General features: G+C 43.1%; 1 protein-coding gene across 2 annotated transcripts; it reads right to left on the bottom strand.

Moving 5' to 3' along the window:
* Window positions 1–611: 611 nt before the first annotated feature.
* On the bottom strand, window positions 612–14,835 carry LOC125544345 (homeobox-DDT domain protein RLT2). 2 transcript variants are annotated; one of them, XM_048707996.2, is made up of 18 exons: window positions 13,965–14,835; window positions 13,336–13,863; window positions 11,707–11,783; window positions 10,403–10,912; window positions 10,221–10,313; window positions 9,973–10,137; window positions 9,645–9,867; window positions 7,933–8,033; window positions 7,242–7,328; window positions 6,655–6,789; window positions 6,407–6,562; window positions 6,115–6,321; window positions 5,320–6,024; window positions 4,704–5,246; window positions 3,216–3,839; window positions 3,025–3,129; window positions 2,082–2,333; window positions 612–1,771 (listed from the first exon to the last, which is right to left on the bottom strand). In XM_048707996.2, exons 1-18 carry the CDS (start codon window positions 14,164–14,166, stop codon window positions 923–925), a joined length of 5,562 nt encoding a protein of 1,853 aa, XP_048563953.2. In that variant the 5' UTR covers window positions 14,167–14,835; the 3' UTR covers window positions 612–922. The 2 variants fall into 2 exon arrangements, with proteins under 2 accessions (XP_048563953.2, XP_048563952.2); XM_048707995.2 differs by having other exon boundaries at window positions 612–1,774; window positions 13,965–14,831.
* Between the last annotated feature and the right edge of the window lie 665 nt (window positions 14,836–15,500).

Genomic DNA, 15,500 nt, shown 5'->3' with positions numbered 1-15,500 from the left:
CGGCGGGGCCATCAGTACCACTTTTTTGTGTTGCTTTTTAATTTCCGCGTTTCATTTGTGTCTGTTTTTATTTCGTGAGATTTTTGTACTGACCTGCGTCTGTTTTGTTTTGCCTGGAGGTGTTTAAGTGCGACCGTTTTGCCTGGAGGTGTTTAAGTGCGACCGACCAGAAGAGGTGTTAAGCGCGAAAGAGACGAGAGAAATGGAAGGTCGGTATCTATCGTGCAAAAGTAATCATGAACCAGGCCTACACTAGACATTGTTAACGCTAACACATGCCCAATCATGGGAGAAGCCAGGCATGCCAACCCTGACCCGAGAGACTCCATAGTCGTTAGCAATCGATTATGGCTTTCCGGTACCATATGTTATTGCTCAACCGCGTCGATGATAGAGATGCTCCAAATGTCAAACACTGGACCACACCCCAGCCCTGCCTGGGGAGAGCAAAAATACAAACATTTTTATATCAGTTCCCAAAACCACTTTCGCCAAGCTATCCGGATCAGTGACCAACGGCGTTAATTAACTACCCTGCGAGAATGGAAAACAAAATCCAGATTCAGCACCCGACAGAAGAAATATCATGCAACGGAGAACAGAGGCAGCTCTTCTGATAAAAATTATACTCTGCCTTGGGCACATTGTACTTGTACACATGAGGGAATTGCACTGCTCCAACGAATTAGTAAACTAACAAGGCACACACTTTTTACACTGGCAGATTGTCGAGGCAGCCACCATGATGTGCCACCAGATAACCAATACAAACCTGACTGCTGTACTACATACATACCAACCTACCGAGCAACAGCTTCCCCGTTCCACATCTAGCCCACTATGCCCCCAAAAAGGGGCAAAAGGCTTATTATTGTCCACCAGTATCACTACCTGCATAAATGGTCACCGGAGACAGAAGCTCTTATTCACTGTACTCTGACGAGTATGAGGTCGCGCCTTCATCTTCATCTGCATTCACCTCAACTCCATCACCACCATCATCCCCATCATCACCTATATCATCATCCTCGTCCATCTCATCATCAACATCGGCGGAAGCATGGTTCACGTCATATTCTTCCTCGTCACCCTCTCCGTCCCCTTCAGCATCTTCATCATCATCCTCGGTCTCATCATCCATCATGACATGGGCAAGGGGTCTCAATCCACCAGAATAGGCTCTCGAGTAATCTGGAACCTGCTCCTCCTCATACTCCTCGTCCATGGGCTGGCCGTTTTCCCCGTTGTCTTCTGATTGATCTGATTCGGATCCAGAGCTGTTCTCGTCACCTTCACCTTGGATGTACGGTCTTCTGCTCTCCAAGCCCCACTCTTCTGCACCTGAGCTTCGTGGAGACTCCTCAACAGCAGAAGGCTTCACATTGCTAAGCATGCTGAAGCTTCCCAACAGATGAGCCTTTGGAATCGATCTGCCTCTGCCCTCAGATAATGGCTGCCGAGGCCTAACTGTTCGACGTCCGCGCCCACGGCCACGGCCACGGCCACGTCCTCGACGTGCGTTCTTTCTTGGGGCTTTCTCATATGCAGCATCCTCATCCATAAATTCAATCCTAGATGAGCTGCTAATACCTCTTGGGATCCTTCCACCTCGACTTCGACCTCTTCCTCCCCTGCTACCTCCTCTACTTCCTCTTCCACGACCCCTGCGGCCACTACTGGGAGGCCCCCTTGCATCATACAGGTCAAAACCAGTTGGTTCCAACGGCTCTATATCTTGTGCCTTCTTAACAACAGTATACCTTGATGCAAGCTTCTGCAGGAAGGGAAAAAAAATCACACAACTAATGGTAGCATTAAACATGAAAAGCAACGTACATGTCATACAAACAAATCATTAACTTGAACATTTGATGACAATACATGATTTAATTGCATATGCATAGTAGAGCAAGAAGGTACAAAGCAAGCAAAAGACCAAGTAGTTATTTTATACAGTAGTTACTACTTATTTTGTACATATCTGGTACGGCTGAATACTTTTGCAACTATAGTACGCTATTTTATACAGTAGTTACTACTTAAAGTTCAAACAACAAAAAGCAGTATTCTCTTTATCTTACCATGGAATCTCCACCATCTCTCTCCTTCTTTTGATTCTGTACATATGAAACAGCATAATCAAGGTCTAACATTCTTAATGTGATGGCAGCAGTAGTGTCAGGAACCCATGGAAGTACAGAAGTTCCAGGTGATGAGGAAGGATTCTGGGAAGGCATATCTTCTGTCTTTGAGTTATTAAGCAATTCATTTGATGTTTCAAAATCAGAAGACAGGTAGTCTCGTCTTATTGCACCTTCCAGTAGAGTCAACATCTGCAAGGGAGAGAAGAACATCAGCACAGATATTATGTGAAAAGGTAGAGAAATGAAATAAGAATGAACCCATCAGTATGCACGCAATTTTCAGCATCTGTACTTGAATCGTGTAAATATACCCAGGAAGAGGGTAACAGTAAGAAGCCATGAGTCATCAAAACAAGCTATGCCAGTTTCCAATAGTATATAGGAAGCCATGAGCGATAAAAACATAGTCCAGTTTCCAAAAGAGAGTAACAGAAGTAATAAGATAGGAAGCCATGAGCCGTCAAAACAATCTAAATTCTTCAAGAAAAGTGTTTATGCCTGTTACATCAGCATTGCCCTTGGTGCTTCAATTCATATATGCTAAGGCTGGAGCTAGTAAGAGATGGCATTGCTGGTGAAGTGGTCAAAACTCAAAACCACATGGTTCAAGCTACCATGGTCAGTCAGCTTGACGGTTAGGTTAATCCTGGTTATAACCAAAGCTATTTCAGCAATTTAATAATTACCCACATTCACTGACACAGAATAATGCAGTCTTATTGTCATGAATGTTTCAGGCTGTTTTCTAATAAGGCCTTGACCATCTACCACAATTGCTTCTAGCCAACATATTCAAAGATCAATTAACATAAGGCAATATGTTTGCCAAACAAAAAAATCTAACCACATGTCCAGAGTAAGGGAGAAATAAATGCAGAACCTGGAATATTTCCACAACGGATGTGGTAGAGTGCAACTTCACACCCCAAGATTTCCGATATCCATCACTCCAAAAAGGTTGAAGTGCTTCTGATGGTATCGAAGCCTGTAAAAAAACACCAATATATCATCAAACAGCTACAGTGGACAAGTAAGCTAAACTGAGAAGCAAACAACCAACAGAAACTTCACCTCAATGGTAGCTAACTGCAACTTGAGCAATCTCATTCCAATTGGAACAGAATAGTCTGCAATTTGCATCTTCCAGTTAGGGTCAGTTCTTCTCTTCTCTTCACATTGTGACGTGTGCTCAGAATAATTATAAATGGATTTGAAGGTCTTATGGCAAGACGAGCAGTGCCTTTCTTCTGCTAAGTAAATCTGATAGCAGTAATTACAAGAATGCATCAGTGCAGAGCATCTTTTCTTCCCATACTTCATGGCACATGTCAGTTGGCGATCACAACATTCGCTCCACATCCATTTTAAAAAACTATCCGCCCTTTTTGAGATAGATATCTTCTCCACATCATTACGTCCAAGCTCTATTTTGAACGAATCAGAATATGTGGTGGCGCTATCAGCAGAGACACTGGAAAGAGTACTGCTTGGGCTTCCAAACTCACTACGATAACTTGCACGCATTGTATCAGTAGCTCCATTCTTTAGGTACCTTCCAGCTGATTGTTCAATGGCTGCGCCTTGTTTCCTCTTAATACCTTCCTTAAAGGTTGACTCAACCCTTTGCAGCATCGAGTGCAGTTGTGCCTCCCGGCTGCCACGTGTATCAAGGGAAGCTACCAGAGCATCAAACACCTGCAGTTTCATTACACAGAATATCTACAGATTAGAGACGATGTGACGGATGCACTATATGTATCCTGCTATGGCTGACTGTAAAAGGAACATTGGAAACAGAGGCAAACAGATTTCAGATTTCTACACGGTGTATGCATTGTGGACACAAAACAGCGTTAGGTTATATATTTCAAAAGGTAGGCACAGACTGCATAGACTGTATATTGTGTAAGGGCAGCCCGGTGCACGTAGCTCCCGCTTGCGCAGGGTCCGGCCACTTTGGGTCTTTTGTACGCAGCCTTTCCCTACATTTCTGCAAGAGGCTGTTTCCAGGACGATGTAGATTCGAGTAAATACCTAAATTCAAATGCTCATCTAAAAAGAGGGATTTAGTACAGAACCAACTTCAAACTAGTTAGGTGTAAGTTAAAAGTCAACATCTACGAACTTATAAACAACAAGGGAGTTTCCGCGATTCCTGTGGGAATTTACTGTTTCCTATAAAATAATCCTACATTATTCCAGCACTCTAAACAGGGCATAAATGGTTCAAGAAAAATCATACGATCTGAAAGCTAGCATCAATCTTCAAAAGTGGACTAGTGCATCATATTTGAAAAAATATAACACATAGAAAAAAGATAAAACAATAGTACTTGCATACTCTCCAGAAATGTGTTCTGATAACTACAAAATTGTAAGTGTGCTGTATAACAACTAGGTTAAATCGTACTTGAAAAACTATAACACAGAAAAAAGAGAGCAGAATATTCATTAGCATAACAACATATTCTCCAGAATTCTGTTCTGACAAGTAAACTGCAGTTTTGAGTTATGTATGATAACCAGGTTAGCTCAAATATATACAAACAAAATCAATACCTCCTCTGAGTCAATAACCCTCCAATATCCCTCTCTCGATTCAAAAAAGATTCTTCCTGAACCAGGATCATTTGGTGATGTGGAAGTTGAAAACTGCCAATATCGGTTTCGTCTCCGATCCTGTCCCAGGGGAAGCGATCTGTAAACATACAGCTGCTCTGCTCTATGACCAATATATGATTTCAACTGAGACCGTGTTTTATCGGCATATGCATACTGCTGAGCAGATAAATTATCTGGTGTTGCACTGGTTTCTTGCCCCGTGCCATTCCTTTCATAAGATGCATTGCCAGCATTACTCTGTTGATTAAGTATCTCATTATTGTTTGAAGTCCCTGCATTTTCGTCATTGTCTATATCAAGATTACGGACTGGAGTTGGAGTAGTCTCTGTGGCATTATTTTCTGGAATAACATCAGCCTTTAAACTCGTGTAAGAATTATACTGCACTTTGCTAGCAAACTCTTCTTTGGAACGTCTTTTATCAAGTTGTGCCTCCGCCCACATTTGTTTTTTTATGGCATTCGCTGCTTCCAAACGTTCCTGCAAGACTCTTATAATCAAGTGTTGCCTAATAAGAAAGTGATAACTGAAAGGATAGTTGAAGAATCTTTACCTCGAGAACAGCTCGAATAGAGTTCCCTTCAGTGGCAACACCAACAAGCGCGACCAATGCATTTAGACGTTCTTCGACACTAAGATCACAATAGTCACCTTCTGCTAGTCCCTGTACCCAAGACTCACCTTGGTTGCTTTCATCGATCTGTGTATCTTCAGCATCACCAGTGATTACCTCAGGATGATCTGATGAAGCTCTGAGAGGTGAAACACTTGAAGTACCTACTGCACTGGAGTCGCCTAAAGAAAGCATGGCGATATCTTTTCGAGATGTAGTAGAACTAATTGGTCGAGTTAATGCAGCACCCAAACCATCTGGATCCCCTTTTACTTCACCAACTTTAGTCGCAGTTGGTACTACACCTTGTGCTTTAACAGCAAGAAGGGGGTCCTTCTCATCTCCTACCTCAATATTCACATCATCACCGTCAGGGTCATCATCACAATCAGATTCCTCGTCTCTATCAACATCATCCACCTCTTTTTCAGCTTCAGAGTCAGACAGCACATTCTGAAAAGCCCTAATTTTTTCACGTGCTGCTGACAACACAGCCTCAGAATCAGCTGGATCTTTTCTGTAAGGGGACTTTACACAATATGTCGAAGGAGCAGTTCGCTCAAAAAGTTTTGTATCCCTTGACAAGGCGGCAGCTATAGATGCCTCAGGTGTCTTGCTTGTGGTAAGATCTCTAAGTCCAGATTTCTGAACAGAGAAAGAGCAAATAAATCTATTAAATTAGAGATAGAAGAACAGAAGGCAATGATAAAGCTAGCATATCTTTATGCTGCATACCTGGATTTTCTCTGCAACTTCCAATATTGTGAGACCACTGCTATCTTCAAGAGAAAGCACATGGAAAGCAGCAAATTTTACCGTCCCAGGAGTAAGGCGATGCCGGGATCGACGATGGGTGTAGCCTCTTTCTTTCATCAAAGCGGCAGCACGCACGGCTGCTGAGCCATTTCGGAGAGCGGATATGACATTCTGACCATCCTGGCCCTATATATCAAATTTTATATGAATCTTGTTAAAACTCTTCCAGAAGTGTTTCTTGTCATGCACAAGTATGAGATGGCATACAAACCTCATTTTCATCACGATAAAAAACATCTTCAGCATTCCTTTTCTTCAGTTGAGGTCCAAAACCAGCAGATAAAGCAAACTGCCGTAAAATTTCAGGCCAGGTAAGAAGATTGAGGTGGCGCTGCCAGTTACGTATATTGAATCCCCAAGAATATGCCTGTAAAAAGGTTTAAAATATATAAATCTCATGCAAACAACAAATAATCTGAAGGAACAATCAGAGCTTTCAGGATATCTGCACACACACACCCCTTCAACAATTTGTGGATGGCCACCTCCTGGATTTACCCCCAATGCAACCGATGGAGTTCGGGCGACATCCTCGATATCCTTTATGATAGATTTCAGAAGAGCAACATGCAATTGCCCCAACAACCTTGAATCCTACAAAACAAATCCAGTAAGCTAACTCATGGCGTTACTTATTAGGCTATTATTGCCTTCACCAACATCTACAAGAAAAGGTAGCCAGAAGAGATGACATCGAACAACTTATAGGTTTAAAAAGAGTGAAGTTACATAGCACCTATAAAATTGATGGAAACAGCAGAGTAGCCAATAACAAACCAAATTCATGGCAAACATTAGATACAAAAACCTATCAATGTTTGGTTTGCAAGGTCCATCAGGTCCAAGTTTGATCGTCAATGTTTATCAAAAATGTGCTGGTAAATTTATAAATATTAGTACTGTGATAACTTTTTGCAGCAAACATGTTGATACAAGTTCTTGTGCCTAATATAGCAAGTAAACAATACAAATATATTCACCCCCCTAGTCCCTTTTACTAGAACAGTCCAGGGCAGATAATTACCCTCTCCAAAGAAAACACTTACATAATCATGAAGAGACTGAATAAACTCATCAAGTGTAACTGAAGAAAGCTCGAGGACATCAGCAAAAGTAATCAAGAATTTCCACACCTGCAATTCATATAGCAACAGTTTCACTGCAAATATTATCAAGTTACACATAACTGAACTATCTAACTCGGAATTTAGAATAGCATGCGCATTAGCTTAAAAATTACCAGCAGTTCTATCCGATAGAATGTTAATTGCAAAAGATGTACTGAGCTAAGCACATAACTAACAGATGAATATGAACTTACTACATAGTCCAGTAATTAAATGAAGTGTTCTAACTATCTGTTGGCAGTTTGACACTACAACACCTAATGGAAATATCTAAAACAAGATCAGAACATGTCTTTTCAATAAAACAACAAGCTAGTCCAATGCTTCTGGGTTTAATATCTCTTGGGGCAATGGAATGCTAGAATATGGTATGCGTTACTCTGGAAAAGAAGTGATCATGGTGCGTCGTTTATATCCACATTGACCTGATTCGAATGTATTAAGAGGAGTATTTACCACATGCACTTGACAAACAGTCAAAGACAAGGAAAGATATACAACCAAGAACGCAACATATATGTGATTTCTTGATAAGATAAAAGCAACACTTTGCAGCATGTGTAATGTAACATCTCTTTGCAACAACCATATATAAGAATCAGACCATTACCATCAAAAACTTTCCAACACTTTCCTCGGATCCTGTCCAAGGCTTTATCGACAATGGCACCTTCAATCTCACCATTTCAGGGGGGAATTGGCTCAACATGCCTGGAAGAAGAATGCGGGGCGGGGGGGGGGGGGGGGGGGGGGTGTGAAAAATGCAATGTGCAGTTAGACTTCACGCGTGTTGGAACAATGATGCATTAAACAAAAGCATGCAGCCGACGTTGCACATCTATTTCTACATGGCGAGCTTACCCACCCTACTCTTACACGGCGCCGCCCCATTTTTTTCCCCTAATGCATGTATGCAGCAAACAGAGAGGAAGTGTGCATGTAGTATGTAAGCATGACATCAGCAACATTCTCTCAACTCTTAAAACTAAAAACTTATATCTCCCGAACCACTAATCCAATTGACGATCAGTTTCACCATTGGCTTTGTTGCGGCGAGATCTTCGAAGCTAGATCCCATGTTCACATGTTTCGATGACTTCTTTTTTCGTCAACGATTGCCAGATTATAGCCACGTATTTACCAGATTATAATAACCTGGCTACCAGGTTGCCACTACTGTAAGGATTTGCATGATAGGACTCCTAGGGTTTTTACCATCTCTTAAATGTTCTTAACACTTGAATACTCACTCTAGTTTCTACATAAACACTGCATTTCCTAAGAACATATAAACTTTTGCCATTTGCCTGGAACCATACACTATAATGTGGCAACTGTTAACTGCTAACATGGCAACAGTAGTACTATAATCTGGGAACTGGCGCCACAAAAAAACATTCATCAAAACGAAACAACATGGGGTCTTGTTTTGAAGCCCTAATCAAGACAAACTCACAAATAAAGATGGATTGCTAATCGGATTAACGGTTTGAGATAAATCATATCAAAAACTCGGATTTAGTACAATATGTCGGTGATGTCAGTATGAGGTGTAAGATTCTGCATGCATGCATAGCTCTCTTCCTCCAGTAATGACCATTTAGATTTTCCCTTCTTTGATACTGTCATAACTCATACGTAAAAGGATATATACACAACCAAACGAGTACTAACTAATTAAATGAATCACTCGGACTTCAGATCACTAGACACCATTTAACTTTAATCAGTTCTTTAGGCAATAAATTTTAGAGGTGGATTTTCAACTATGAGTTCTTGTGCACGATTTGGGAGTTGTTTGATTTTGTTGTATTTCACTTACAATAGTACAGAATGAACACCTTGGTAAGAAGAGTGTTCTAGATATCTACATCTGAGTTTACCGAAACGAAACATGTAAGAATTATTTTTAGGATCACTCGTGCTGACTTTTGGTAAAAAGTATATTGTTTTTTCCTGATCATATGCAAACCTAACCAAAAAAGCTTTAGGTGATTAGGATCTAAGGCTAGTTTGATAAATCTAATTTTACTGAAAGTAGAAGTTGAAAACAAGCCTCGACAGATTTATACTCTATTATGAATCTGCATTCATTAACCCTACAAAAACAAGTATATTACATTTTTCAGTGGTCAAGCTTCACCCAGAAATTTAATAGATGTGTTACAGTGTTATATACTAACGTTTCTCAGTCCATCTTAATGTGCTAGTTATATTGTACTATGGATACATGAGAATAGATTTATTTCCTACAAATACATTAGAAGTGACCTTCGGTGGCGTGTAGTATTAAGAAGTTAAAATTAAACTTAATACGCATACCTCGGAATGAATCCAGCTGCTGCAATGTGTCACTATCAAGACAAAGCATTGAGGGTAACCCTTTGCTTTGCGCAGCCAATTCCATTAGCTCCAAGCGCTCATCTTCCACAAGCTCCATATACTCCCGTGCAATTCTTCGTGCTGTGGCCCTTTCATTAGCAGCCTTCTGCCTAGCCATCTCTTTCTCTTTTCTGAGTTCCTCCTTTTGTCTTTGTTTCTCTGCCTGCAAATATGTAGACAGATCTTAATGCTAAACAGAATTAGTGCTACATATAGTATAGTACTATATCTGGGTTACAGTTTATTTCAAAGGAACAAAAAAACTAACTCGTCTAGATTGCTTCTGCAAAAACTTCTCCATGCGCTCATGTTCCCGCCTTTGCTCCCTTTGGAACCTCTCTTCCTCTCTTTGCCTCTCGCGAAGCAATCGCTCCTCTTCTTTTCTCCTTTCACGATCATGTCTCTCCATTTCCTTGCGCATTTGTTCCTCTCTCTGCAAGGACATGAAACCATAAATGACTTTCAAGCCAAATAGTATATGCTGATGATATCCATCAATTGAAAACAAGCAGATACCTTTCTCCTCAATATGTCTTGTTTTTCAAGCTCCTTCCTAATCCGCTTTTCATGAGCTTCGACTTCCTTTGCAATTTTTGCTTCCTCGTTATGCTGAAGAACATGCCAGATAAATTCAATATGCTCACAAATGTCCAAGGCTGAAGAAAAAGATGCATATATGAGGTTACAGAGAAACATACTTTTCGCTTCCTATCCACTCGAGAAGCATCTTCATCATGATAAGCCCTTGTTTCCGATGATATAAGTGGGTCTTCAAAGCCAGCAACATGAGAACTACCAAATTGACCATCGACTGGCACAGAATTAATGTTGCTATTAGATTGATTCATCTCGTAATCTGTCGATACTGCAGGAAACACCTGAGGCCTGCCAGATTGAGGCAGAAGACCTTGGCCTTCAAAAGCATAACCAGGCACCATATCCTCAGATCCATGGAGAAGGTGCGGTCCTGGAGTGAGAGATGGAATCCTCGAATTTGAAGCTTCAACCGGAGTGTCATAGTAATGAGATCTACTTGCTCTCTCGTACGTATCACTTGGCTGCTCAGGAAGAAATTGATACTCATGAACTGCCCTCGATCCACCATGAGGGTGAACTTGAGGTGGTGGATTACCAACCGTTGATTTTCTCTTCCCAGCAAACGAATTCGGAACAAAAGGGTGCTCCATGCTGGGCAAAAATGAGGACACCTGGTGGGGGAAAAGATGCATAAACAATTAGAGGTGGGTTTGAGAAAGAAATCGAGGGGGGAGGGGGACTCAAGCCTTAGAATAAAATATCGCACCAACAGTGCTCTCACTTTCAGTCCTCAAAATAAAGATCACGGCACAGATGATTAGAACAAGATAGTGGTAGACTCGCTGAGAAGATAGTTATAAATAAGAAGGAACATTGGATAAGGGAGAACTTCAATGGAAAAGGTATCAACGAGTCACACGTACATCAATGAAGTAACACGCATAAAGAGAGCAAGTGTTCCCACTAAATATGGCCATATAAAACCTGGAACTGCAGTTGAGCACAACCAATGCATGCATCGAAACTCGGTGTTATTTCCCTTTTAGTAAGGGTTGTGCATGACGTTGACAAGACACCCGCACTACACAGTAACGATGCCATATCAACACGTGTTGGCACCAACGTTTTTTACCATTTGGTAGATCCAAATACATGGCCTACTCCAGATCATGAAATCTCCGTTGTTGGTGTTAAGCACAATACACTGGACTCATTTCATTGGAACAACAATACACTTCCTGGATCGGGGCTAATAGATTAGCATAGTTACCATGATATCCATATGCTGAAAAGTAATACAAACCAACAATGTAACAATGGACTACAATGTCAACTCATAACTACCATATAAAATTATCTCAATGGTAGCTTACAGAAACAATTTTTGCAGTGACGAAAATCCACTACAAGCTTATAAGGCACTAAGATACATGAACTTACTTATGCAAGTTCCCTAAATATTTACCTTTAAGAGATTCGGATCATGCCTAGAAAATATCTTTGCGTCATATGATCGGACAGGCTGCTTTTGCTGCTCCGGAACTGCGTGAGAAAAGTATGTCAGCAATCAGAAGGATATGAAATTATGAATAAATGGTGACTCTGTCCATGCTATCAATAGATACCACACATGAATCTTCTTTCGCCAAACAGAGAAGCTCAATGGTACAGGCCTTAGTTATATTTCATTAGGCGATTGCTTGACTGTGTATCTATTTTTTTACTTGTATAACAATAATCTGGAAGAGTCTAATGAAACACCCCCACACAAGGTGCTGTCATGCAAACTCGCATTTTAGCCACTAGATCAGATTTACAGACTTCGGGTGGTGGGCAGCTTGCCGCACACACGCCCATAGCTCACCCCTGCACACTTAGTCATCGGTATGCAGCAGCTATGTCTGCTCAATCTGAAGGTAGTAAAGCTCTCTCTCTCTCTCTCTTACACACACACACACACACAGATGTCATAGGAAAGCGGCACTGAGCAAGTCAACTGATCACTGATCAAGGCACTTTAGGATTTCGTGTTACAGACTGATCCAGTGTAAACCACTTTCCATAGGGTGATGGTGGAATGTTATTACCGACTAATGTTCCTTATTTTTTGCTGTGTATTTCATTCAAAGGAGGAAAAAGGTCTACTTGTCAAAAGTTCAGTTTTCTACCTTAAAACTCTAAACCGTATGACTTGCCACCTCAAACTATTGAAACCATCCATTTTCACCCTTATGGTTTCATTTTCATTAGTTTAACTTTTAAGTGACGTGAACAAGTTCCGAAAATCCAACAAGCTCCACCATTTAAGATAATAAAAAAAATTCACCAGATGCTAAGAAAAATCGGTGAAAACATATCAATAAACGGAACTTGGTACATTGCTACGACATGGCAGTGATGTGGTGGACACGTGGCAGCCACATCAGCACTTGTGAAACTACCCAAGGGCAAGGGTAAAAATGGACGATTTCAATGTTTCAAGGCTACGAATCAAATGGCTTTAGACTTGAGGATCGAAAAGTGAACTTCTGCTTAAGTTCAAGGTTGACAGTGAAATTATTTTATAAAAAGGTTATTCGTCTTTGTTTGATAAGATCCTATGATATGTAGGAGTAGTTATTATCTAAATCACTCCTCACTAGAAGGAAATTAGCAATTTAGTCTTATACTACATGGCCCTCTTAATCCAAGCTCGAAGGGATGTTTTGTCTTACTTTTCATTTCCGCTTTATGTTGATCAATCATTCTTCTCCAACATATAATCTACAGTTACTTTTCATTATTAGATAACGACTCATCCGGTCACTCCAATCCCATACTATTACTCTCCAGTTCCCAGTAAAAGGAAGTTACAGAAGTAACAAATAATAACTAAATTCAAGTCTTCACCATTAATCCATTATAGAGAAAACGATGCATAAGATTAATGGGTTTAAGAGTAGTCTACATAAAAAACCTGAATGCAAAATCACACTAAGCACGGACAAATGAGACCTGAAAGTTCCCACCCAGTTCAACTACAAATTAGCTTGGGCATTCTTTAGCTCAAAATCCTCATGTTGAACACAATAACTATAGATTTTAGGAAAAGTACCGATTGGTGCACCAAAGGCGCCTGGAGGAAGCGGATCAAAATCGACACCGAGGACGGGTCCATCCTCCCTCAACGGTTCCCCAAGCTGTGACTCAACAGAAGTAATCACCCTGAGCTCAGCTTGCCTGAACTGCATCGGCGCCACGGGTGGTGGCAGCATAACAGGCAATGGCTCATAATACCTCCTCCCAATGTCCCTCCCAATGTCAGGTGCAGAAATCCTGGGCACTGCCGAAGACCGTCCAGCTCCCCTACGGGAGTGAGCAAGGGGCAGCAGCGGCTCGTCATAAGGACTGCCGGCGCTCATCATAAGGTCGGTGCTCGCCAGCGGCATTGCCTGTAGCGGCAACACAGGCGGCGGCACGGGCACAGGTGTTGCTGGGCCCTCTTCGTCCCGCCGTTGCCTCTTGGCCGGCGGCTTGCGGTCCTTGAGCCGCCTGTGGCAGAACCACATTTGCAGCTGCCTGTCTGACAGGCCTATCTTCACTGACAGCTCGGCGCGCATGGCCTCCGAGGGGTACTGCTCCGCTGCAGGAAACGAAAACGATGAACCGAATCCTCGTGAAAAAAGCTGAATGAAACGCAACCCAAAAAATTCTGCAGAACCCAAAACATCGAAATCCACGCACCTAAATACGTCTGTTCGAGAACATCGAGCTGGTAGGGGGTCTTCATCATGCGCTTCACCGGCTTCTCCCCGGAGCCAGAAGGGCCCGCGGCGCCCCCGGAGGCGGAGGCCGGGGCGGCCACGGCCGGCGGCGCAGGGGTCTGGGGCGTCCTCTCCTCCGGCGCCTCCCGCGGCGGCCCGTCTCCGGCGCCGGCGGCGTCCATGGCGGCGAGGACCGAAACCTAGATCCAAACTCCAGCAGAGGAACCCAGAAGCTTTCCCCTCCCGTAGGGTTTTCCCCGCACCAAGAAACAGGAGCGAATGCGGCACTTTCCCACTATGTGCCCCAGGCGAGGCGAGGAAAAGTCGAATCGATGTGCGGCCGGATCTTCTTCGCCACGAAGCGGAGCGGGACAGTTAATACTAGTACTAATGATGATGACTTGAACACTACGAACAACGGGGGACGAGGCGCACGAGAGGGGAGATTGGGATGTGGGGGAAAGAAAAACAGGAACAGCAGCAGCAGCAGCGGGAGGAAGGCGGAGGCAGCAACAGGGAGGGCCACTGCTGGAGCTGGTGGATCATTCATGCGCCTTTGGGATTGGGTTCCGATTTGGATCGCTTCCATCGTATGCTAGCTAGGGTAGTAAGAGTACTACTGCTGCTGCTCGCCTCCTCCTCTCGCTTAATAAAAACCAAACCCTTTTTTCTCCCCCTCTTTCTTTTTCGTCGCGGGTTCGGGCACCTTTTATTGCCTTCTTTTCTATTCTGGCCGCTGCTGCTGCTGCGTTGTTTTGTTGTTGTGTGCGGGGAATATTTGTGGATCGATGCGGGGGGTGTGGAATAATTAGTGGGTGCTTGGATTTCTTGGGGTTTGATCTTCTGGGGTGGCTTTTGTGCTTTTGACTAGTACTAGTAGTGGCTGGGGGTCGCGGGGTTGCTGCTGGCGCGTGTGTTGTGTTCATAGGATTGCTCCTCCCGTACGAAGGTGGATCATTGGACGAAGCGCGGGCGGATACAAGAACTGGCCGGGATCTTCTGCGGGGCGCGGCTCTGCGTGACCTGCGGCCGCCAGGCGACTTTGGTGGTTTGGTTTGGGACATCGGTCGTGCACGTGATGACGGATGATGGTGGGTGGGGCCTCCTGTCTCCTCGTGGAGTCGATTAAAAACAAAAATCTCCTCATGGAGTCGACTAAAAACAAAAATCTCATCGTGGAGTCGACTAAAAACAAAAGTCTCCTTGTGAGAATGTGTTAGAGCAATTCCAACGCGCCAACCCATTTCGTTTACACAAAAAAGTCGATCAAACGGATGCGCATTTGCTTTTTGCCCGCCACATGATCCATTCCAGGCCAAATCGTTTGCGTCGGCGCGGACACGAAACGAACACGCGTGACGCCCGTCTACTCCTCCCTCTGGCCCGCCGGTCGGTGGCATATAGCCACTCCATCTTCCTCCCATCAACGCCCAACACACCCGGTCACCCCCCGTGCCGCCGCACATGCGTCCGCACGCACGGCCCCCACCCCCAAGCACGTCTCCCGTCGCCCGTC

The sequence above is a fragment of the Triticum urartu genome, chromosome 3A (genome assembly GCF_056163025.1).
Source record: "Triticum urartu cultivar PI428250 chromosome 3A, HENAU_Tu73, whole genome shotgun sequence".
In the NCBI taxonomy this organism is placed as follows: domain Eukaryota; kingdom Viridiplantae; phylum Streptophyta; class Magnoliopsida; order Poales; family Poaceae; genus Triticum; species Triticum urartu.
Note: the sequence above shows the minus strand (reverse complement) of the source record. Positions and strands in the feature narration are given on the sequence as shown.